Raw genomic sequence first — 23,640 nt, 5'->3', positions numbered from 1 at the left:
CTGCTCCTGCAGGCGAGGAAGACGGTCGGATGAGGCCGGCTTTCAAGGAGTCATCAATGTAGTTATTCATGGCCTGGCGTTCGGGTCCTGAGACTGAGTACAGTCTCCCCTTGGGAATGGTTGAACCGGGAATCAAATCGATCGGGCAGTCATATGGGCGGTGTGGAGGGAGAGTCATGGCTTTGGTCTTGCTGAAGACCTCCCGCAGATGGTGGTAGCAGGAGGGAACAGTGTGCAAGTTCGGGTACTCTTCTTGAGCCGGTGGGACGAGAGTCACCTGGTGAACCTGGGCTGTGGAGTTTCGGAGTGCGGGTTGTTCCGACCCGTGAGAGCTGCAGTCCTTTCCCCACTCCAGAACAACTCCAGTGTTCCAGTCGATTCTGGGATTATGTAGACACAGCCAAGGGTGTCCCAGCACCAAAGTGGGGGAAGCAGCGTGGAAAACGTGGAAACGGAGAGTCTCGAAGTGAGGTCCGATTCGGACTTCCAGAGGTTCAGTAATATGGGTGATTTTGAAGAGCTCCTTGCCATTCAGCGCTTTAGCCAGGATGGTCGCGGAAAGGGGTTCGGTGGAGCATCATATTTGCCTTACGAGCTCCCAGTCCATGAGACTTTCGTCGGATCCGGAGTCGATAAGGGCTGACAGAACTGTGGTGACATTGTGGTGAGTTATCTGGATTTGCGTGAGTCTGTGGTTCTTGGCTGTCGGGGTGACGGAGAACTCACCGGAGGGTTGCCCTTCGTGGTGCAGGCTTCCACCAAGTGTCCAAGACCACCACAATAATAGCAACGGCCCTCTCGGCGTCGGCGCTGTCTCTCCTCCGGCGAAAGCCGAGCCCTTCCCAGTTGCATGGGTTCGTCGCGAGCGAGGTCCACCTCTCCTGGTTCCGGTCGGGAAGGAGCGATGAATCGCGGCCTTCTGACCTCCGGTGTCGGCGTCCAGGGGGTGGGTTCCTCCCTCCTTCGTGGTCCGCCGATCTTGGCCAGCTCCTGGCGACGATGATCGGTCCGGATGGCGAGGGAAATCAAGGCGTCCAAGTCCGCGGGGAGATCTACGGGAACCAGAAGCTCTTGAATAGCGGGTGAGAGTCCTTTTAAAAAATGGTCGTGAAGTGCGATGGCGTTCCAGCCACTGCTCATTGCCAACGTTCGAAAGCGAACTGCATAGTCGCTGACAGATTCGTTGCCTTGCTGAAGTCGGCTCAGTGCTCGTGCCTTCTCTCGGTCATTGTTTTCTGGATCAAAGACTTGGCGCAAAGCGATTTGAAAGTCCTGTACGCTTTGGCAGACCGAGGAACCCCTGGCCCATTCTGCGGTCGCCCAGGTTTTGGCCCGTCCCGTCAGGTGAGACACCATGAAGGCCACTCGGGACCGGGCTGTGGAAAATGCCTGTGGTAAATGTTCAAAATGAATATCACATTCCGTGAGGAAAGTCTGACAGCGTCCGGGTTCACCGGAGTATCGTTCTGGGGAGGCCAGTCTCAATCCTACCCCGGTGAATGGCGTGGTCGGTACAGAGAACTCAGGGTGAGGAATCTGTCCAGTGGGAGCTGGCGCTCGACGCCGTGAAAGGCCTACCAGCTCGTGGACCTGGCTGGTCAATTCCTCCATCCGGGACAGCATGGTCTGTTGGATCCGGTCCTGGTTGTTGAGCCGGGCCTCCTGGCTCTGCAGTGCGGCCTCGACCGTGCCTGCTGGGTCCATGCTGGCCGAAGTGTACTGACAAGGCGGGGTCAAGTAGGACTCAGACGCAGGCGTAAGGTAGGCCACCAAGGCAGCAGGTTTATTTCCGGCCAACAGTGGTCTCCTCTCAAACTGAGAGGAGAACAGGGAGGGGAAAAAGTGGAGAACAAAAAGCGCTCCACTAGGGAGGAAAAAACAGGCAAAAGGTACTGGGGACAACAGAAAGCGCTCCGCTAGGGAGGAAAAAGGGCACAAGGCAAAAGGGGTAACCTAAGGCGCTCCAAAAGGGAGGAAAAGGCACAAAAACAAGGCAACAACGCTAGGCAACATGAACGAGGACATAAGGACTGTGGACGCTTCCATGCACTGACGGTGACACTTCGGCACAGAGGGGAGAATGCAGCTGGCTTTTATTGTGTGGGTTGATTGGTGGCAGGTGGTGATAATCATGGGCGGGGACCGGTAATGAGTGAGCGGCAGGAAGGGCAAGTGACCTGGGGTGAGAGGAGAGTTAGGGTTTTCACAGTAAGACAGGAAACATGGACAACAAAACAAAAGCATGGGACGTCACGCCGGTGGCGGCGTGACAAGATGTAGTCGTTTTTGTTGTGGGTTGCATTTTTTTTTTTTTTGCATTAGTTAATTTGATTAAATTGAAGATTTTGTAATCTATGCATCCTATTACAACCTTACTTTCATGTTGTGAGTCAAGTGCATATTCTACAGAAAACATTTTGTCAATATTTTGGAAATTGTTCTTATGTTTATTGAGATATTGAACATCCATCCATCCATCCATTTCCTTGACCGCTTATTCCTCACAAGGGTCGCGGGGAGATATTGAACAAAATCTTTCAATTTTTCAAAGGGGTATACTCATATATACTGAGCACTGTACATGATGCAGCAATAGCTGATATATCTGAAATAGTCAGCTGGATCTAGAAGATCGAGCTTTGTGTCACTCAAAATACTGCTGATTGGTGCTTGACTGGCTGTTGCTTCAGCTGTACATTAAACAAAATACATCACTTCAAATTATTTTTGGTGTTAAAGCAGGGAAAACAAATCCATTTGCATTATGATAGAATACAATGTAAGAAATTACGGCTGTTTGTATTAAAAGCACCATTCATTCACTTACATTCAGTCGCCTTTGGTGAAGATGACACTGAAGGATTGTTTACCACAGCTTCTGCAGGTGCTTGTTGTGGCCAAAATATTTTCTCAGTGCATCTAGTTTAAAAAAAAAATGCATTTACTATATAGATTTTTACATTAAACCAGCACATAATTCTTATTTTCAATAAATTAATAAATTAATGTGGTTATGTGAAACAATGACTTATGCAAATTCATTTGCAGGTATCTGGACTTACTGGCTGTTTTAGTTTAAACTCAGCAAGCGTTGCCCCACTCTTGTGTGCAAAGTAGCTACTAGCATGGATGTAATGGTGCAGTAAACAAGTTACAAGCAAGCTAAGAAGCTAACGCTATTTTCGTGTTTATTTTATAAACAATGATGATTGACCGACATACATACCTCTACCCCGGGCCCGTTTTTCCTCCTCCTCCTTTCGCCGCTTTCTTAGTGCAGCACCTGAAGGCTTGGACCTTTTCATTGATGTCAATGTATAAACAATACAAGTGAGCCAAGCATCTGTATATCTTTCTAAAGTGCTGCCACTACACTCTGAGATGATATACGACCCCTCCCCCTACCTTTCATTGTAAGCGGCAGCAGCGGGTCAAGTTCAGGGCGCCAGGACAGCAGGTCGTGAACTCACAGTCATTTATTTGAAATAGAAGTAATAAAAAAAGGAACTTAATAAAATATATTTGCTATATAACATATTTTATGTTAGAAAAAAACAGGGGGGGCTTTTTGTGTTTGTGTTTTTTAAATGTAATTTTTTTTCCTTTCTGCAATTTGGCGCCCCCTCCACAAGATGGCGCCCTAGGCGACCGTCTAGCTCGCCTGTAGCCTGCGACAGCGAGACTTGGTGTGAAACTCCAGCAGACACAGATGTGTTGCGCACAAGTCGTAAGGCAAACGCACGAGCGGAGCTACGCCGCAAAGCCTCTCTCAGAAGCATACTGAGGCCTTAAGTTTCACCGCAGTTGGAGGGTGAGTGTGTTGTGCTGTAGAGTGCAAAGTGGCGCCCCTCCCTCTTTTTTTTTTTTTTAACCGCGATTTGCATGATTGAGTGAAGAGAGAGCGCACTTCACACGTGTGAAGTGTCCCCCCCCCCCCCCTCCCCCGCCCACCTCCTGCGCACGAAAGAGGAGGGGCTGGGGCTATGGCGTTAGATTTGTGCCACAATTCCGTGCGTAACAAAATGTGTTTCGTACGTACAAAATGTGTTTCGTACGTACAAAATGTGTTTCGTACGTACCAAAAATGTGTTTCGTATGTACAAAATGTGTTTCGTGCGTACAAAACAGTCCTCGCGCACGCTTGCTACGTCTCTCCTCAACACGTACGAAACTTTGATTTACGCTTGCGATGCAAGGGTCGAGGCGTAATATTTGTGCCACAATTCTTAACCAATCAGGAGTCGGACAGGAGAGAAAATCCTGATTGGCTGTTTAATATCCAATCAGGCAGAACTTTGACAACGTGTCGTCACGCCGCGTTGCATCATGGGCGCTGCTTCGATTTTTTTGTTTTGTTTTGTTTACTAGCACTCGGTGCTTTCCTGTTTGTATTTTATCTGCATTTCTGCTGACTTTTATTTACTTAACAAAAGTTTTGTTATATTACGGGGTGAAGCAGCTCCCAACTGCTTTCCTGCTTAGCGGAAGACAAGTTTTAGCCCTCATGGGACCGTTGGATGACCGTTGGGGGGGACGCTAACTTCCGAATCGAAGACTACTTTCAACATTTTCATAACGGTAAGTAGCATAAAAGTAGCATCTTTTAACTTGGCCACTATCACACACAGGCTTCCAAGACAATCAAAATTGTATGTAATAGTTACATACACGACATTGGCAATGGATGTGCATAGTTATGATGAAGAAAAAAAAATCGCCACCCCCTTTCTTTATTTTCTTATGCATTTTTAGTGCCTAGTGCCACCAAATGTAGATCATGTAACTAACAGACAGAAAAAAACATGGAATGTCCAAAAGCACTGTTAACACAATGCCATAGTTACTGATTTTTAAGTACGTTAGTGATATTGATTAGAAAATCGTGGAAAATCACGAGATATCAGCTCTTGAATTCAATTCACGAGTTAATTTTGTTGTCATTACCTGTATACTTGTGCACATAAATGCCATCTCAAACAAATCACTAAAGCAGCCTTTTACCACCTAAAAGACTTCGACAGAAGGGTTGCATGCTCCATACCAGAAGAACCTGACTCATGCTTTTATTTCCAGTAGACTTGATTATTGCAAAGGTCTTCTGACTGTTCTCCCTCAAAAGACCATCACATTATAGCTGCAGAGGTTATGAAGTGGTTACCCGTAGTTGTACTAGACATTTAACATGAACAAGAAACTGTAGAAACATGGATGGTCACATTGTTTTCCCATAACTACATGAAGATGGATGGATATGATTGTTTCACGTTTTACAATTAATAACCTTGAGCTTTTGTTTGTTTCCAATTTACCAGGTAAACCAATCCAGATTGCGCATCGTTTCTATATCCGGGTCACAGTCATCAATACGATGTCTAAGGATAGAGAGTACAGCTGAGATGGATGGGACGGCGATGGATGGCTCCACAATAGCAGTCTACCATGCCTACTGTGTGTAAAACTTGAAATAAAAACTGCAAAGATGCACTGTAACTGAGGACGATTCATTTGATTTAAAAACAAAATGTACAGTTTTCTGTTTGTTGATCGATAATGCATCATTAAGTGTCAATTACAAATACAATGTGTAATATATTTTCATCTGTGGAACCTCTTGGGTCTTGCATTCTCAATACATCATCGTGAGTACAGTACTCTGAGGTCTTCTTGGTCAATGATGGGCAAATGTGCAGTGTGTGCACTTCCGCACTTTAATCTTGAAACCATAAATGTGTCATGTACTGCATTGGCACTGTACCTGCAATAGTATTTTGGTTATTGTTTACAGGTTGTTCCGAATACAGTGTGTGTGACACTTTTTATTTTTCTAATTGTCAATGATACTGTTTGCAAGACACATTTAAATAAGTTCAGTAAAAGTGTTGACAACTTACAGGAGAAAAAACATTTTAAAAATGTTTGATTTGGTATGCTGCAAAACAGGCCATTACAACTATTCGAACTTCAAATTATGATAATCCAATGTTAATGTTGTCATTCTTCAGGAGCTCTTGATTTCTCTGCTGTCAAGCTCAAGCTTCACGTTCTGACTCTTCCTACAGACATTTTAATGACTAAGTCAAATTGGTCTCATCAGCTGGCTCAAAAACGTCAGGAATTAGGGCTGCACAAAATTGGAAAATCATGCAATACGCGATTTTGCTGAATATAGCAATAGATATTGCAATATTTAATATGGATCTAAAGAAATGACTGATGATGATTTTATTATCTAATGAACAAATTATATTTCTCATGCAGTAAAATGTATTCAGAGTTATTTAATTGTAATGACTTCAATAATGTTCAACTAGTGGATGGTGGTGCACATTTTAGCAAGTGGCTGACTGGTCAAATTCAGATAAAAGCAAAAAATTCCATATGAAACTTATTGCATGTCTGTTATATGCATATTGCATGGGCCAATAGCGCGATATCAATATTTTTTCCACTCCACTTCTTCATCTTCTGCTTCTCGTGGTGTTTTTGACACTTCTGTTGTGGTGTCATCAGGTGCATTCTGGGTCCTTTGTCATCTTTGTTGCCTGGTAATAAAAACAAAACCCAAGGTTAGCGCTCAGATTTTTAATTGTCTATCTGTTGTTATGGAAAAATGACAAGATCAACCATGTTTCTCACATTAGTAAAACAATTATTTTGGGCAAACATGTTTATTTCAACAGCTGCTAGTCATGGTGTATGGTTGTCTTGTAACCAAAATGAATTCAATTCTTACGTCAATAACTATGGCATTGGACTGCCAAACACAGTGCTCTTAGGTATTCAATGTTTTCTATTATTCACGATATACCTTTGGTGGTACCAGGCACTAATTACTAAAGAAAAATGGATGGTCTAACATTTTCTTTTCTACTTCTTATACAACGCCACTCATGATGGCAGGCATTGTTTAAGATTGTAATGATAGTAACACGATCAAAAGAGGACAAAACTATAGGATTTACTGACTTAAATACAGTACAGTATTTTGTAACTTACCATAAAGAAAACGTAAGTAGCACGTTAGCCTCTTCTCTTTTTTTTTCTTCTATTTTATGCCGTCATCCAACATCACCATGAGCGCTAAAACTTGTTTTCCCTCCTTCTTCCGCTAAGCAGAAATACAGACAAAAATTCAAACAGGAAAGGACCGAGTGCTTGTTTAAAAATAAATAAATAAATAAATAAATAAATAAATCAATAAATAAATAAATCGAAGAAGCGCCCATGATGCAAAGCGGCGTGACGACACGTTGTCAAAGTTCTGCCTGATTGGATATTAAACAGCCAATCAGGATTTGCTTTCCTGTCCGACTCCTGATTGGTTAAGAATTGTGGCACAAATATCACGCCTCGACCCTTGCATCGCAAGCGTAAATCAAAGTTTCGTACGTGTTGAGGAGAGACGAAGCAAGCGTGCGCGAGGACTGTTTTGTACGCACGAAACACATTTTGTACGTACGAAACACATTTTTGGTACGTACGAAACACATTTTGTACGTACGAAACACATTTTTGGTACGTACGAAACACATTTTGTACGTACGAAACACATGTTGTTACGCACGGAATTGTGGCACAAATCTAACGCCATATGGGGCCGCACGGGGCAATGAGTAGAGCAGAAGCGGAGCACACAGCGCAAGTTTAACTATATCGATATAGACGAAATGGCCTAATTCCACATCCCGTTTAAATATATATCGATATAATATATATATATATATATATATATATATATATATATGTATATATATATATATATATATATATATATATATATATATATATATGTATATATACATATATATATATATATATATATATATATATATATATATATATATATATATATATATATATATATGTATGTATATATATATATATATATATATATATATGTATGTATATATATATATATATATATATATATATATATATATATATATATATATGTATGTATATATATATATATATATATATGTATATCCATCCATCCATCCATCCATTTTCTTGACCGCTTATTCCTCACAAGGGTCGCGGGGGGTGCTGGCACCTATCTCAGCTGGCTCTGGGTAGTAGGCGGGGGACACCCTGGACTGGTTGCCAGCCAATCGCAGGGCACACAGAGACGAACAACCATCCACACTCACAAGCACACCTAGGGACAATTCGGAGCGCCCAATTAACCTGCCATGCATGTCTTTGGTGTGTGGGAGGAGACCGGAGTACCCGGAGAAGACCCACGCAGGCACGGGGAGAACATGCAAACTCCACCCAGGCATGGCCGAAGCCTGGACTCGAACCGGAGTCCTCAGAACTGGGAGGCGACGTGCTAACCAGTCAGCCAGCGGCATATATATATATATATATATATATATATATATATATATATATATATATATATATATATTCACATTTTCATAGAAGTCGGGCCAGGCCTGGCCGCCTTGTCACCCGCTCTCACTTGAAAGTTTTTTTGGGGTTTTTTCCCCTCGGAGTGAGTGGCGTACTATCCAATACACCGTACTAAATCAAGTCAAATATGAATAAATTAAGCAGTATAAAAAAAATACTCAAACAATATAATATTTCCGTGTTTGATAAAATAATAAAACAACATGTCATCCCGCATATTAATGAACAAAATCGCCTAAATTACCCCGGCGCATGTAGGCCTAAATAAATTAAAATACTCTTTTTTTTGTTCCACCTCCCCGACAAACAGTGCCAACGCGTCTCTCTTGGCAAGACAACACGCGATGATCGGCTGGTGTCTTGTTGCGTTCAGACTTGTAGTATGAATACACGCCCCATCCACGACACGGAGCAAATTTATCGGGTAATGTGACAGCAACTGTCGTGTATGTAAGACGAAAAAATCGCGTAGTCTGAGCTCGGCATTACTGTAGTGTTGGTCCGTTCTTGTCAATCAAGCTGTGGCCACTTCGGCGGATGCAACGTGGCTCCAAATGTGCTTGTAAATTAACTTGTAAAAAAAAATGGGTCAGCTACAAAAAAGCGGCTGCTTGTCTAGCGCTATGAATGCCATAACTTTGTCGTTTATGGCTTTAGATTTGTTGTTGCTGGCTTGTTAATTTAGCGCCGTTAGCCTAGCAACATTAGCTGCTGCAGCTGTGCCTCATTCAAGTTCGTTCAAAACGGCTCTGCTACGCTTTCTCTCCTCTGTGCTTGCCAAAAGTCGTCTGGATAGTAATTGTCGTTCCGCCTTTAGATTTGTTGTTGCTGGCTTGTTAGTTTAGCGCCGTTAGCATAGAAATATTATCTGCTGCAACTGTGCCTCCTTCAAGTTCGTTCAAAACGGCTCTGCCATGATGAAGGATTTTCAGGTGAGCAAAAGCCTTCTTTCCCCCTCTTTGAATGATCTGCCATGGAGAAAAACCACCACACTGGTGAGGAGGACATGTTGATTGCTCCGTGCTATCTAGATAGTAGTGTGGGGCGGACCAAGCTTTGGTTAAGCCGTTTTTTTTTTTAGATGCCAGTCTACAAGAGCAAGAGGCGTGATAGATGATGTAATCAGCACGACGTGGTCTATACAAGATGTAAGCAGTGCGACTTGGTGTATTGTAGGGTCCTTGCATTGCAAACAGTGTACAGACTTTAATTAATATATCAGACCTTTGTATCGGCTAAAATGTACATATCGAGCTGATCAAAAATGACGTCATATTTTCCTATATTGGTCGATATTGTATCGGTCCAATAAATATTGTGCATCCCTAATGCTATTGTTATCCCAGAGAAGAAATGTACCGATATTATCCATGGTGACTGTCAGAGCGTCGTAATTTTGCAGATGCTGGAAATGAGCGTGACTAACAAGGCCAGTGTGACCAACCCGTATCCTGCTATAGAGTGGGTATCTGTAAAGTTTGTTTGCACTTCTCCATCACGCTTCACCCTGTTCCCAGTGTATGCCATTCCAGAGCTGGAACGATTGTGTCCTCTGTTGCAGCAGAACAAATATGTGGTATGAATCTTATTTTCTCCTCCTGGAACTCAGTATTGTTTCGATTGTATTTTTCTCAAATGTTCAAGTGTTTTAATAATTGATTATCTGTGTGTTGTTTTTAAGGTACCAGTTTCAAATTACCGCAATACAGTTTTGAACCTTGTCGCTTTTGATCAAAAAGGGCGGAAGTTTGACAACTTCAGCTCACTGTCCATAGTGTGGGAAACAAACCAAGTGTCCCTGGCCAGTATCGAGCCTACCCTACCCATGAGGCTTCAACTTTTTGAAGATGAAAACAAACAGATGAAACTACATGGTAAAGCTGTCTGTGTTTAAAAGTTAATTTTTTATATTTTAGAGGACCTAAATTTGGCTATCGCTTGATGAGCTTTCTGGAGAGGAATGTTCAGCTGAATTTATGTCCCCGACTTTCATTGCTGTAGTTCTTTGATGTCTCAAATTATTGATTGCATTTGATCTAGCTATTCCTTTTCATTGTCATCTGTAACAGGCCGGCAGATCATTGTTGTGCATCGTCAATCAGGGATTGCGGCCATTACGGTGACAGCGCTGGATTACCAGCCCTCACATCTCAAAGCAGCTGAAATTCATAGTCAAGTAAGTGTCAAATTTTACAGTTATCTGATCATTGAGCAGTCTGTATGGTTAGAATCATGCCAAAACCCCGTAAACACAAAAAACGTGATCTACGTACACAAAACGTGATCTACGTACCCAAAACCTGATCTGCGTACACAAAATGTCTGATCTACCTACACAAAAACTGATCTACGTACACAAAACGTGTGATCTACCTACACAAAACCTGATCTACGTACACAAAGCGTGTGATCTACCAACACAAAGAAGCATATCTTCAATTACAACAACAACAAAAAAATCTTTCAAGTGCGAAAAAATGTTTTGCGTACGTAATAAGCAATTCCACATCTTTGGATATAACTCACGTGACTTTTGGCAGTGATATTCTGCCGAGAAGTTTTACGTGCCGAAAACCCATGATCCACACGCGCAAAGCCAGTAAACTTTACAGCAGGGGGCGCTGTTGAATCAGCACCGTATTGAGAGAGAGTTTGGCCAACTCGTTTAAGAACTACTACGCTGTGATTGGTCAACTGCTGGTCACATGACATATGGACGCCTTGTCGTTACCATGCCGCTGCGATTACGTAATTTATTGCATTAGGTGTTTATGGCGTTCACAAGCACAATCACAAACACTTCATTAAAGTCTTAAAACAAAAAAGTAACACGGCACACCACTCATGTGACGAGGTAGAAAACAACAGTGTGCAGTCCCACCTACATCAAATTGTGGTATTTTACTTACTTTATTCAACCCTAAATCTAATCCTGCATCATAACGCCACTGCCTGGTTGTAATTGTGAACAACGCCATGCTGAGCAACACTGCATAATTGCAATATGTAAGTGATAACAAACAACAATACAAACACCCATGGCTCTGGAAACGCCAATTGCACCAGCACCATGGTAACGACAAGGCGTCCATATGTCATGTGACCAGCAGTTGACCAATCACAGCATAGGGTTTTCTGCTCTGCAGAATATTGCTGCCAAAAGTCATGTGAGTTTTATTCGAAATTGTAGAATTGCTTTTTAGGTACGCAAAACATTTTTTTGCACTTGAAAGGTTTTTGTTGTTGTTGAAATTGAAGATATGCTTCTTTGTGTACGTAGATCACGTTTTGTGTATGTAGATCAGGTTTTGTGTACGTAGATCACGTTTTGTGTATGTAGATCACGTTTTTTTGTGTTTACAGGGTTTTGGAATGATTCTTCATAAGTCTGTTTTCTCTCCTTGCTTTGACTGTGACCTACTGGCCCATGCGGGGTAATGAAAGATTTTAAAACCCTCTTCAGTACATATCTACTTTAACTAGCAAATTGTCAAATTTGCAGTGTTGCATTTTCTTAGAGCAGCCTTTTATTCTCAAGGCTCTATTTAATGTTTTCTACCGCAAGGTAATCTGCATCTGGACAAGTAAAGGCGCATGTTAATGTTGGTTGTAAATACATAGTGATTGCCTTGGGCAGGAACTGATTGTGAGTTTTCCTCAGTTTTGCTTACATTTCTCTTTTACATACTTTGTGTTGTATTCAGTGTCTGACGAAAAATTGATATCAGAATTTCTATTTGGCGTGGTTTTTTTTTTGCCGCGTGGATTTAGCAGTTTCCCATCTTTGTGGTTACTTAGTCTGTTACTCGGGGCGGCACGGTGGCTGACTGGTTAGCACGTCGCCTCCCAGTTCTGAGGACTCCGGTTCGAGTCCAGGCTTCGGCCATGCCTGGGTGGAGTTTGCATGTTCTCCCCGTGCCTGCGTGGGTCTTCTCCGGGTACTCCGGTCTCCTCCCACACACCAAAGACATGCATGGCAGGTTAATTGGGCGCTCCGAATTGTCCCTAGGTGTGCTTGTGAACGTGGATGGTTGTTCGTCTCTGTGTGCCCTGCGATTGGCTGGCAACCAGTCCAGGGTGTCCCCCGCCTACTGCCCAAAGCCAGCTGAGATAGGCGCCAGCACCCCCCGTGACCCTTGTGAGGAATAAGCGGTCAAGAAAATGGATGGATAGTCTGTTACTCTGTTGCTTGACTGCTACACTGCAAAAGATCATCTTGCTTGTTCATTTCAAATACATTGTGATTATACACTGGTCCATTAATATGTACTTTTTATACAACTAATTAAGAGGAGAATAACATGACATTTTTCTTTAGCTATATTGTCATATGTGTGGACTCTGTGTATTTATTTATTTACCATATATTTCTTTTCTTATAAATGTGTGCTATATCTTTATTCTGTTTCCATTGTTCTTCTGGATAGGATGACAAGTTTGCCCCTTTCTCAGCAACATTGGAACTCAAACTAATTGAAGATGTGAATGTTTTTCCTGACACATTGACCATATACAACCACCCAGATGTGAAGGTAAGAGAAGTTTTTTTTTTAAATTATTATTTTATTTTTTAACCGCTTGATTACTGTTGACTCCAGGGGTTCTTAAACTTTTTTTTTCTTCTTTTTTTTTTTTTTTTTTTACCTTTTACCCAACTTTTCCTGGAAAAAGTTGCCCGGGGCCCATTCAGAAATTATGATTTATTTTGACTCATTATTGTTTGTATTTAACTCATTCACTCCCAGCCATTTTCAGTGGAGCAACCACCTTCGCTCCCAGCCATTTTACTGGATTTTGACTGATCTTGCAAGGCCCACAGAATATTCAGTTCTATTGCTATATAAACATGGACCCCATCAAAAGAAAGATTAGACTCTCTCCTTTCAACAGAAGAAAAAAAGTGTATTTCTAATTTTTCCATTCTTTAGAAATCAGCATTAGAAAATAGCTTTGTTTGATCAATTTCCCAATTGAGCTTTTTGTAAAAGCATACATTTCAAACATAACTTTGACTTTAACACAGCTATTTTTTTGCTTTTGTGACATCCCAAACATCTAAATAATGCCTTCCTTCTACAAAATAACATAAACAACAATACAAAAAGAGCTTTTGATAACAAAGTAACAATTTATTTCCACATAACAAAACTATTGAACTGTTGAACTCACATAACTTAGTTGAACACAACGTTTGAACTGAACTATTGACTAGACGGAGTCAATTGAGAGTCTTGGGGTGTGTGCGCGTGCATGCGTTTATACGTGTGCGTGCATGCATGCGTGCCTACAATGAATATTGTTTCTTTGTGTGGTAGACAATAAAACAGGTGCCTTTATGCAGTGGCACACAACAAGCACTACACCACATTGTCGTCTCCCTTCGCATGCCTTTCCGTTGGCAGACTCTGCATCTCCTTTGTGGCTTTGACTTGTGTGTGGTGGGTTTCAAGTATTTGAGTTTGTGCCTGCTCAATTTCCCATCAAGACGGCCTGGTGGGTCAATTTTGTAAGGTGCCCGACCTGAGCGTTTATCCACTCCCACTGCCCTCTCCCCATCTGACTCTTCCTCCTCCTCATCCTCCTCCTCCTCCACATGAACCGGGGATGTCCAGGAGTCTGCTACCTTTAGCAAAAAGGCCAGGAGAGAAGTACGCTTACCTGGGTTTTTTTTGCTTGAAGAGAACATATGCGTTGAAGATGCACAATTGAAAGAGGTAGGCTACAAATTTTTTGGGCCGGTTTAGCGACCTTCTCATGAAGGGGTATGTATTGATAGTGTATGCATTGCAGTTGTTCCATCCATCCTCTAGGTGGTGCTAATGTATCACTGTTTATTTGATGATGCGTCGTGTCGATAAAACACGTCTTTCCCACCACAAGCAACCTGTGTGCTAGTGCAGTTAATACATGGTACCAGGAGTAAATACAGCAGCAAAATGATGAGCAATCTTCGACCTCCTGAGGAGTTGAAACTTTATGGGAATGTCCACGAAAACTGGAAATCTTTCAGGCAAAGTTTTGAGCTGTATTTGCTTGCAGCTGGACTGAACGACAATGGCGACGACCGGAAAGTAGCATTGTTGCTAATGATAGCAGGCCGTGCTGCGTTGGACGTCTACAACACCTTTGTCTTTCCCAGGGCGGATGTGAAACTTGATCAAGTTATGGAAAAGTTTGAACTATACTGCACACCAACAAAAAATGAAACCTACGAAAGGTATGTTTTCAGGAACAGGTTGCAAAAGGAAAATGAGTCAATTGAACAGTATGTTACCGAGAGTGAGGATGCTGTTGCTAAAGGAAATTGACCATACCTTGGAAAAAGCCATAAGCATATGCCAGGCATCTGAAAGCACAAGGCTTCAGTTAAAGTCATTTGGAAATGATGGTGAGGCAGCTGTCGTAGATGCTGTAAAGAAAAGAGCTGAAAGGACAGAGAAAGAACGTTTCAAGGATGATAAAAACAAGCCAAAGAAAAAATGTGGGAGATGTGGAAATGACCATGGTCCTAAGCAATGCCCAGCATACGGCAAGGACTGCAGGAAGTGTGGAGGAAAAAAATAATTTTGCCAAATGTTTCTCAAAGAAAAAAATCCATACAGTTGGACAGGACACAACAGCTTGTGTCAGTGATGAGGAGGGTCCACTGTACCTGGATACAGTCGAATTGACAACAATGGATGGCAATGAATAGGAATGGATTGCTCACTTAAACGTTAGTGGAGCCGATGTACCTCTGGAGATTGACACTGGTGCACAGATAAATGTGTTACCATACAAATATTTCAAGAGATTGAGTCCAAAACCAAAAGTGAGACCAAAAAACCTGAATCTGGGAGCATTCAACAACAAGTCCATTCCACACAGCGGGGTGTTCAGAGCAACGATTACAGGAGAAGGACATTCCTGTAGTGCAATATTTGTTCTTGTTGAGGAGCACAGACAACCAATTCTGGGTCTCCAGACAAGTATCAAGATGGGCCTCATCAAAAGAGTTCATGTCATAGACAGTGCAATTGTGAATACAAAAAGCAGACAAAAGGAAAACACAGAACAAAAATCTGGGACAGCAGGTGAAATTGTGAAAAGGTACAAAGACATTTTTCACGGAGTTGGATGTTTGCCTAACAAGTACAAAATACAGCTAAAGGACAGTGCTGAACCAGTGATCCATTCTGCCAGGAAGGTGCCGGTAGCACTTAAGGAAAGGCTGAGAAAAGAATTACAGTCACTCATACAGAAAGGGATCATTCGGAAAGTAGAAGAACCAACAGACTGGGTGAATTCTCTCGTCATTGTTGAAAAGGCAAATGGAGATCTGAGATTATGCATCGATCCTCGAGATCTAAACAAATGGATAAAGAGAGAACACTTCAAATTGCCGACAAAGGGCGACATAACAAGTGCAATGGCAGGTGCACGCTTCTTCTCCAAGCTAGATGCATCGTCAGGCTTCTATCAAATTAAACTGGATGAGGAAAGTTCTACATTGTGCACGTTCAATACTCCTTTTGGCAGACACTGCTTCCTACGGATGCCATCGGGATTGCTTCTGCGCCAGACGTTCTCCACAAAACAATTCAGTAAATGTTTGATGGCATAAAAGGAGTTGGTGTTTTCCTGGATGATGTAGTCGTATGGGGAACCACACAATCTGAACATGATGAAAGGTTGGAAAAAGTTATGGAAAAAGCAAGACAAACAGGGGTAAAACTGAATAGACAAAAATGCCAGTTTAGAGTGAGTGAGATAACTTACCTTGGAGATAAGTTATCTGCGGCAGGAATTCAACCAGACCCCGAATAGGTGAGAGCAATAACAGATATGTCCTTACCAGAAAACAAAATGGATTTACAACGAGCTTTAGGCTTGGTCAACTATGTTGGTCGTTTTATTCCTAATTCGTCCGCCAACACGAAAGCACTGCGCAGTCTGCTCGAAAATAACACAGAGTGGCAATGGAATCACGAGCATAGCACAGAATGGGAAATGCTTAAAAGCAGCCTGGTGAAAGAGCCTGTGTTGAAGTTTTATGACCCTGAGCTCCGAACTAAAGTGTCTACTGATGCCTCTAAGGATGGGTTAGGAGCGGTGTTGCTTCAGCAGCAGAAGGATGCATGGTTTCCAGTTGCTTATGCATCTCGGACTATGACTCAAGCGGAGCGAAATTATGCCCAAATAGAAAAAGAGACATTGGGGGCAGTATTTGGCTGTGAAAGGTTTCACGAGTACATCTATGGCAAGGAAGTGGTATTAGAGACGGACCATAAGACGTTAATCGCTATATCGACTAAACCACTAGGGGAGACGCCACCACGAATTCAACGCTTGCTACTCCGTCTCCAAAAGTACAGTCTCATGTTCGAGTTTACACCCGGAAAACACCTCGTCATGGCAGATGCATTAAGCAGAGCACTCAACAGTACAGAATTGAGCAGCACTGACCATTATGTGCAAGTACACATTGACACAGTACTACGCCACATGCCTGTCTAAAGACAAATGGACTCTGATAGCAGGAGCTACATCAAATGACAAAGAGCTAGCAGATGTGATCAAACAGCTTCATCTACCAGGCGACCAAAGGCTTGCACACCCATACCGGAACTTCAAGGAGGAACTGTCCATGGTGAATGGAGTCCTGCTGAAATGAAAACGTATTGTTATCCCTGCTTCAATGAGATCACAAATGTTACAAATCATTCATGAAGGACATTTGGGCATCGAAAAATGCAAGCGACGTGCCAGATCTTTGCTCTATTGGCCGCGAATGAACAGAGACATCGAAAAATATATTCATTGTTGTGAGACATGCCAGCAACATACATACCAGCAACAAAAAGAGCCGCTTCTGCCACACGAAAGACCGAGCGAGCCTTGGAGAAAAGTTGGAGCAGACCTATTTCACCTGGCTGGTAAGGATTACCTGGTTGTGGTCGACTACTATTCCAACTTTCCAGAAGTTGCTTTTTTAGAGACCACGCCGAAACATTGTAAAACCTAAGCGATATATTGAGGAATGTTAATTTGACTAAATTGAGTGAACGAAAAAAAAAAAAAAAGTTGTATTGTGAAGTACCAACTATAAGAAATAAGAGTTCAAGTTAATGTAGTATCTGTTAGATTACGTTATCTTACTTAAATTGGGAACATTTTGTTATTGTTATTGTTATTTTGTTATTGTTATTATTAGATTAGATGTTTGGAATTATTAATTATTAATGTGAAGTGTAAAAAAATGCTTTTATTCACCTTGTTTTGCACTGGGGATACAACCACTAGTGTCAACACTGCGAGTGGATGCAAACTCTGAAATTTATAGAAATATGTGAGATCAAAAGGAACTAGAGCTGCAAGCAGCTATAAAGGGCCCTCGCAGCCCAGGCCATGTTGGGGTACTTGCACGTTGGGGTACTTGCACGTTGGGGTACTGGTATATTGGAAGCAGAATTTCTTCAAAAATGCCACAATAAACCTTTACATGTGGAATAATTTTTTGCCAGTGTGTGTGTCAAGCTCAACGGGTTTTGGTGATTGTTAAGACCTGCAAAAATCCGCGTCCTTTTTTATTTTTAGGCAATGAGTTGACCTGATTGGTATTTTTTGAAAAAGTATATAGACACATCATCGCTCGTTGTACTCATTGCACAATGTTGCTTTTATTGTCCAAAGGAACAATCAAAAATAAATAAAACAAAATGAAAAAGTACATACGTTTGGATCGGTCTGATGCTAGTGAACAATTTGAGTGGTGGAAACTAAAAGAATATTCATAAATTACTTAGTTATCACACTTACAATGACTTTACAATTTTTGTAAAAATACCGTAAGTGGGGTATTTTTTTTCATCCCTCAAGGGCTAGGTGGCGCTGCATATATAACTGAATGTTGTCATAGAGATACCTTCAGGCCTTGACTATAAACATACATGTCAAGTTTGGGATTTTTTGGAGCATGTACCGGGCAGTTATTAAGCATATCCTTTTTCATTTCGAAACACAAAATTTGATGCCCCGCTCTCATCATATAGTATTTAGAAAAGTCAAGATTTTTCCCCCTGTTGTTGGCTCAGGTCTTGACATGGTCCAGGTCAAGTCTGAAGTCAGTCGGATGAAACGTGTAGGAGAAGTGGGCAAAAGTATGCCCCCTGTAAATGTGCTAAAATCATAGCTCACTTCCTGGTCATTTTAGCAGATGGGTCCAAGAGACTTTTTTGTAGGTCCTGGGCTCCCTCATACACCTAAATATTTTCAAAGATGTTGCTTAAACGTACAACGTGCTTCGTTAAAAATTTCTAGGGGGCGCTATTGAGTCATTTATGTAAAAATAGCACAATACATGAAAAAATATTGCTCATTTTGCCAGGCCAGATGTGTGTGCCAAGTTTCATGTGTTTCTGTGCATGTTTAGGCCCTTAAAATTAGCGTTGTTTTCTTGGCAAACAGCGCTTAGCCACACCCACAGCGATTTGCGAAAACTCACAAACTTCGTGTTGTGACATCATGAAGGTCGAAACCCTCATCTTAGCAAATATAAGGTAGGTCCAGTTAACATGTTTGGAGAAAAACATCGAAGAAAATTTGTAAGAAAAAAATTGCCACTAGGTGGCGCTATCAGTAAGATGAAATATACGTTCGTAGATGTGTTAAGGGCTGGACTCTCATCAAATGTGTGAAATTTTGAGAAGATAGGATCATCTGGGTCAAGTTAAAGCAGCTTTTATTCTCACGAAAAATCATCAGACTTTGTGGCACTGTAACAGCCACGCCCTTTGGCGAAAAGTTACAATATTCGGTGTGGGGCATGATCAACATCTTAAGGCCTTTCTGACCAATTTTCAACTGGATCCCTTCAACGAGCTTGGCACAGTAGCTAAAAACGTAAAGTATGACATTTATTGTCACCACTAGGTGGCGCTATCTGTATAACTGAATTTCATTGTATAGATGTTTTCAGGCCGTGACTATTACGTTGCATGAGAAGTTTGAGATTTTTTTGGAGCTTGAACATGGGAGTTATTAAGCATTTGCTCTTTCTGGACAAATGAAATTTTAAAGGCAATATGTGATGCTCCGCCCCCGTCATATGGTATTTCAAAAAGTCAAGATTTTTTGCCCAGTTGTTGTCTCAGGTCTTGGGATGATAAATGCCAAGTTTGAAGTGAATTAGATGAAAAATGTTGGCAAAGGGGGAAAAAGCATGACCACAGTGAATGTGCCAAAATAGGCCAAAATTGGACATTAAAAAATTCATAGCTCACTTCCTGTACATTTTAGCGACATGGTCCCAATTGAGTTTTTGTGCGTCCTGTGGTGCTACACTTGCCTGCCAATTTTCGTTGCTCTAGCTCAAATGTGCCGGGCTTGGTTTTTATTTTTTTTACGCTAGGGGGTGCTATAGAGTCGCGTTGTTATGACGACTTCATAATATCACATTTTTCGCCGGGCCCGAAGAGTGTGCAAAGTTCGGTGAGTTTTCGTGAATGTTTAGGTTCCCAAAATCGCGATCGTTTGCGGAGAATAAAGTAGAAGAAGAAGAAGAAGAATTTTTACAAAAACAATAGGTACCTCGCAGCGGTCGCTGCTCGGGCCCTAATTATGTTGTTTGTACAGGGTGGACGGAGTCGGTGGACTTTTCCTGTCACATACACGTCACATTGTAACGTTATTGTATATGATAAGTCCGTGATTGTTCAAGCTACGATAAGCTAAACTAACACCTACCTCCATGTGTTGGTGGGTCAGGGGAAGGCTCTCAGCTACTCCTGGTCAAATGAGGTGGCTCCCAGTAATCTGATGAGTCCAGATCAAGGTCTGGCTCACTTTTTTCTTCATCACCATCATCGTCGTCATTGGATTCAACCTCGGGCTGATGAGTAACGCGACGTGAGCTCCGCAAAACGCGTGTGGAACGCGAGACTGTTGTGGAGGAAGCTGTCTCGGCAGACGGGGTAAACTTTTTCCTCATCCTCGTAGATTTTTTTTAATCTTTCTTTAACGATTGTGACATTTTCTTTCCAAAACACCTCTCCAGTGTCATTTGCCATTTTGATTGCTTTAAAATGGCTTTTGAGCATTACGCTTCATAGGGAAGTTGCATCAGAACTTACAGATGCCTCTTGTGGAAAAAAAGAAGAAGCAAATGACGTATAAATACGTTATTGGGCCACTTAGCATAGCTAAAATCTAACGTATTTATACGTTTTTGGGAGCAAATAAGTTAACTAAATTAAATTTAGTTAAGGTTTATAAAATCAGTATCAAATAACATGATACAATGTGGTCATCAATGACTTAAGTGTAAATGCTGTGTGTTTTTTTTTTTTTTTTTTTTACAAGGCAGTCTAACGCGATTGATAATTGTGATTCACTCAAGGGAGTTCTTCACATTATCAATCAATCTGGGACTGCTGCACGGTGATTTGAATGGGAAAGGCGGGACATTCTGTACAATACTTTGAGTTGATTGGACCATGCGGCATCTTGTTCACGCTTGTTTTGACCAATCACGGCAACAGATGAAAATGTTGTCTTTGGACTCGACTTAGGTGGAAAAAACAAAGCATGAACATCTTTATCAGAAAAAAATGCCAAAGCACCTCACGCTGTTTAACATTCAACAAAGAAACGCGAGCAATTCTGCAAGAACAGAATGGCTATGCACACATAAATACAATACTGCGATTGGCTGGCAACCAGTCCAGGGTGTACCACGCCTACTGCCCAAAGCCAGCTGAAATAGGGTCCAGCACCCCCGCGACCTTTGTGAGGAATAATTGGTCAAGAAAATGGATGGATGGATAAATACAATAGTGTAGTGTCCCTTGTGTACTACTTGGGGTAGGGTGGTGGGACAAAACAAAACAAACAAACAAACAAACAAAAACTGTTAAACCATTACATTTTCATTTTCTTCAAGTGACCAAAAACATTAGAGACATCACATCCATGGTACATTATAACGGTTATCAATAAGGCACTTATCACACATCAAATGACAAATAATGTTTTAATTGACACAAAATTATTAAATGAAATCTCCCAGAGTGGTAATATGACCTAATTTAAGCAAGACAATACCTGAAGGAGCAACAATAAAATAACTGAAGCTGCGAGACCACCACCTGGCCGACTTTTGATTTGATTCCTCAGTTGCCTTGACGATGGTGGTGGGCAGAGCCGATGCACCTGCGGCGTGTTATAATCAGTTGGCCTTATAAGCCTAGCCGCTGCGGACAGGAGGCGTTGAAGTATTCTCCGCGCTTCCTTGCTTGCTGCTTACAACAACTCCTAGCCTGGTTTTTATAAGTATTTGCGTCACTTTGATACCCGCTTAAGTTTTGTATTGACCTCTAGCGCACCCTTTGTTGATATTCTAATGAGCCCCCAGTACGGCAACGGTACCGTCGGCTCCCACCCTCTCAGTAGGAACAGGTCAAAGCCCACATTCAGGAACTGTTGGAAAGAGGCATTGTGCGTCAAAGTTGTAGCCCATACCCCTCCCCAATTGTAGTGGTCTTTAAAAAAAATGGAGATATCCGGCTGTGGGTCGACTACCGCCTGCTAAATTCAGAAACTAGGAAAGATGCCTATCCACTGCCGCGAATAGAGGAATCCTTGCATGCCCTCACCGGTGCCCAGTGGTTTTTCACATTGGACTTGGCCAGTGGATAGAATCAAGTACCAATGGCAGAGAAGGACAAAGCCAAGATAGTATTTTGTACACCTTTTGGCCTGTTTGAGTTTAATCGTATGCCATTTGGTCTATGCAATGTCCCCAGTACCTTTCAGAGGTTGATGGAACGCATCTTTGGCGATCAGAGTTTCCAGTCGTTGTTGTATTTGGACGACATTATCATCTTTTCTTCATCCTTTGAACATCTTCAGCGACTTGACCTAGTATTGAGTATTAAACTCTGCTCCAATTATTGTTACCTCAGTGTCTGCAGAACGAGGTGGTTAAAAGCCTCCAAGATAATCATGGTCACCAAGGCATTGAACGTACCACAAGCCTTGTGAGACAGAGATGTTTTTGGCCTTTCATGGGAAGTGACATTGAAAAGTACTGTCGAGAGTGTAACCGCTGCATGCTGGCCAAAGCAGTACAACCTGAGGTGCGTACATTCAGAGGAGGACTAACTGCATCCAAACCTTTGGAAGTCATCGCCATCGACAAGGCCAGTGATGGATGAGAAAATGTGCTGGTAGTTACAGATGTCTTCTCGAAGTTTGCCCAAGCATATGCCACATCAGATCAGCGGGCTACTACAGTGGCGAGAGTGTGGACAGAAAAGTGGTTTTACACTTAAATGGTGCACCTAAACGAATCCACAGTGATCAAGGAAAAGCGTGCAAATTGTATGGAATTGAAAAAAGTAGAACAACCCCATATCACCCAGAGAGTAATGGACAATGTGAAAGGTTTAATCAAACCTTGCATGACTCCCTCCAGAGAAGAAGAGAAAATGGCCACAACATTTATCCCAGGTGTTGTACGCTTATAATACCACAGAACATCAATCAACTGGATACTCACCTTATGAACTTATGTTTGGCCAGAAGGCCCATCTACCTGTGGACTTTTTGTTGGGTGGATGGCAAGAGGATTCAGTGCCCAGGTCTGCACAGGAGTGGGCGAATGAGCATCAAAATAATTTAAGTGAAATCTATTATGTGACAGAACAACTTCAACAAGCAAAAGAAAGAAGAAACAGACACTACAATCCAACAGAGGTCTCCATTCTTGCCCCTGGAACTTTTGTGTATAAAAAAAAAAAAAGTCACCCCAGCGGACGCCACAAAATTCAGGATATGTGGGACTCAGTTGTCTATGTGGTGCTGAAAAACTTGGACAAGGAAGGACGTGTTTACAAAATACGCCCGAGAGATGATGCTGGATCAGAAAAAATCCTTAATCGGTCGGAGCTCCGTGTACTGCCTACTGCCACCTCCAGCCTGTCAAGTACACGAAACCAACCAGTACTTGATCTTGGCCTAACAGATGATCAAGCTCGACAGTCTGATATAAATGTCGAAGAGGACGACAGTGGTTGGGATGACCTCGTAGTCCTCATAGCACCGGAGCATCAGACCCTCCAGGTTCACACCGGCCCTCCCCCTGGGCCAGTTAGTCAAAATGGGAGTATAGAGTCAGGCAGTTTCGATATTCAACCACCTGTACCGCAGCATGGACAAGATCGGTGTTCTAATAACAGTGTTTATGAA

General features: G+C 42.1%; 1 protein-coding gene and 1 long non-coding RNA gene across 6 annotated transcripts in view; both read left to right on the top strand.

Annotated features, from left to right (window-relative positions):
• Positions 1 to 23,640, top strand: part of LOC144014874 (nuclear pore membrane glycoprotein 210-like) — a 189,242-nt gene that overhangs the window by 81,926 nt on the left and 83,676 nt on the right. For all 5 annotated transcript variants that reach the window (XR_013282608.1, XM_077515191.1, XM_077515189.1 and 2 more), the window contains 4 exons: positions 9,818 to 9,991; positions 10,097 to 10,289; positions 10,485 to 10,591; positions 12,843 to 12,947. Coding sequence is in view for 4 of the 5 variants with exons in the window: in XM_077515191.1 (XP_077371317.1) it covers positions 9,818 to 9,991; positions 10,097 to 10,289; positions 10,485 to 10,591; positions 12,843 to 12,947 (579 nt within the window). In the remaining variant the exon portion in view is untranslated. The remainder of the gene's footprint in view (positions 1 to 9,817; positions 9,992 to 10,096; positions 10,290 to 10,484; positions 10,592 to 12,842; positions 12,948 to 23,640) is intronic.
• Positions 4,306 to 5,490, top strand: LOC144014883 (uncharacterized). Its single transcript, XR_013282612.1, has 2 exons — positions 4,306 to 4,578; positions 5,313 to 5,490. It is a non-coding gene; the product is annotated as an uncharacterized LOC144014883 (long non-coding RNA).

This window comes from Festucalex cinctus, chromosome 2, assembly GCF_051991245.1.
Source record: "Festucalex cinctus isolate MCC-2025b chromosome 2, RoL_Fcin_1.0, whole genome shotgun sequence".
NCBI lineage: Eukaryota > Metazoa > Chordata > Actinopteri > Syngnathiformes > Syngnathidae > Festucalex > Festucalex cinctus.
This window is presented reverse-complemented; position numbering and strand designations above follow the sequence as displayed.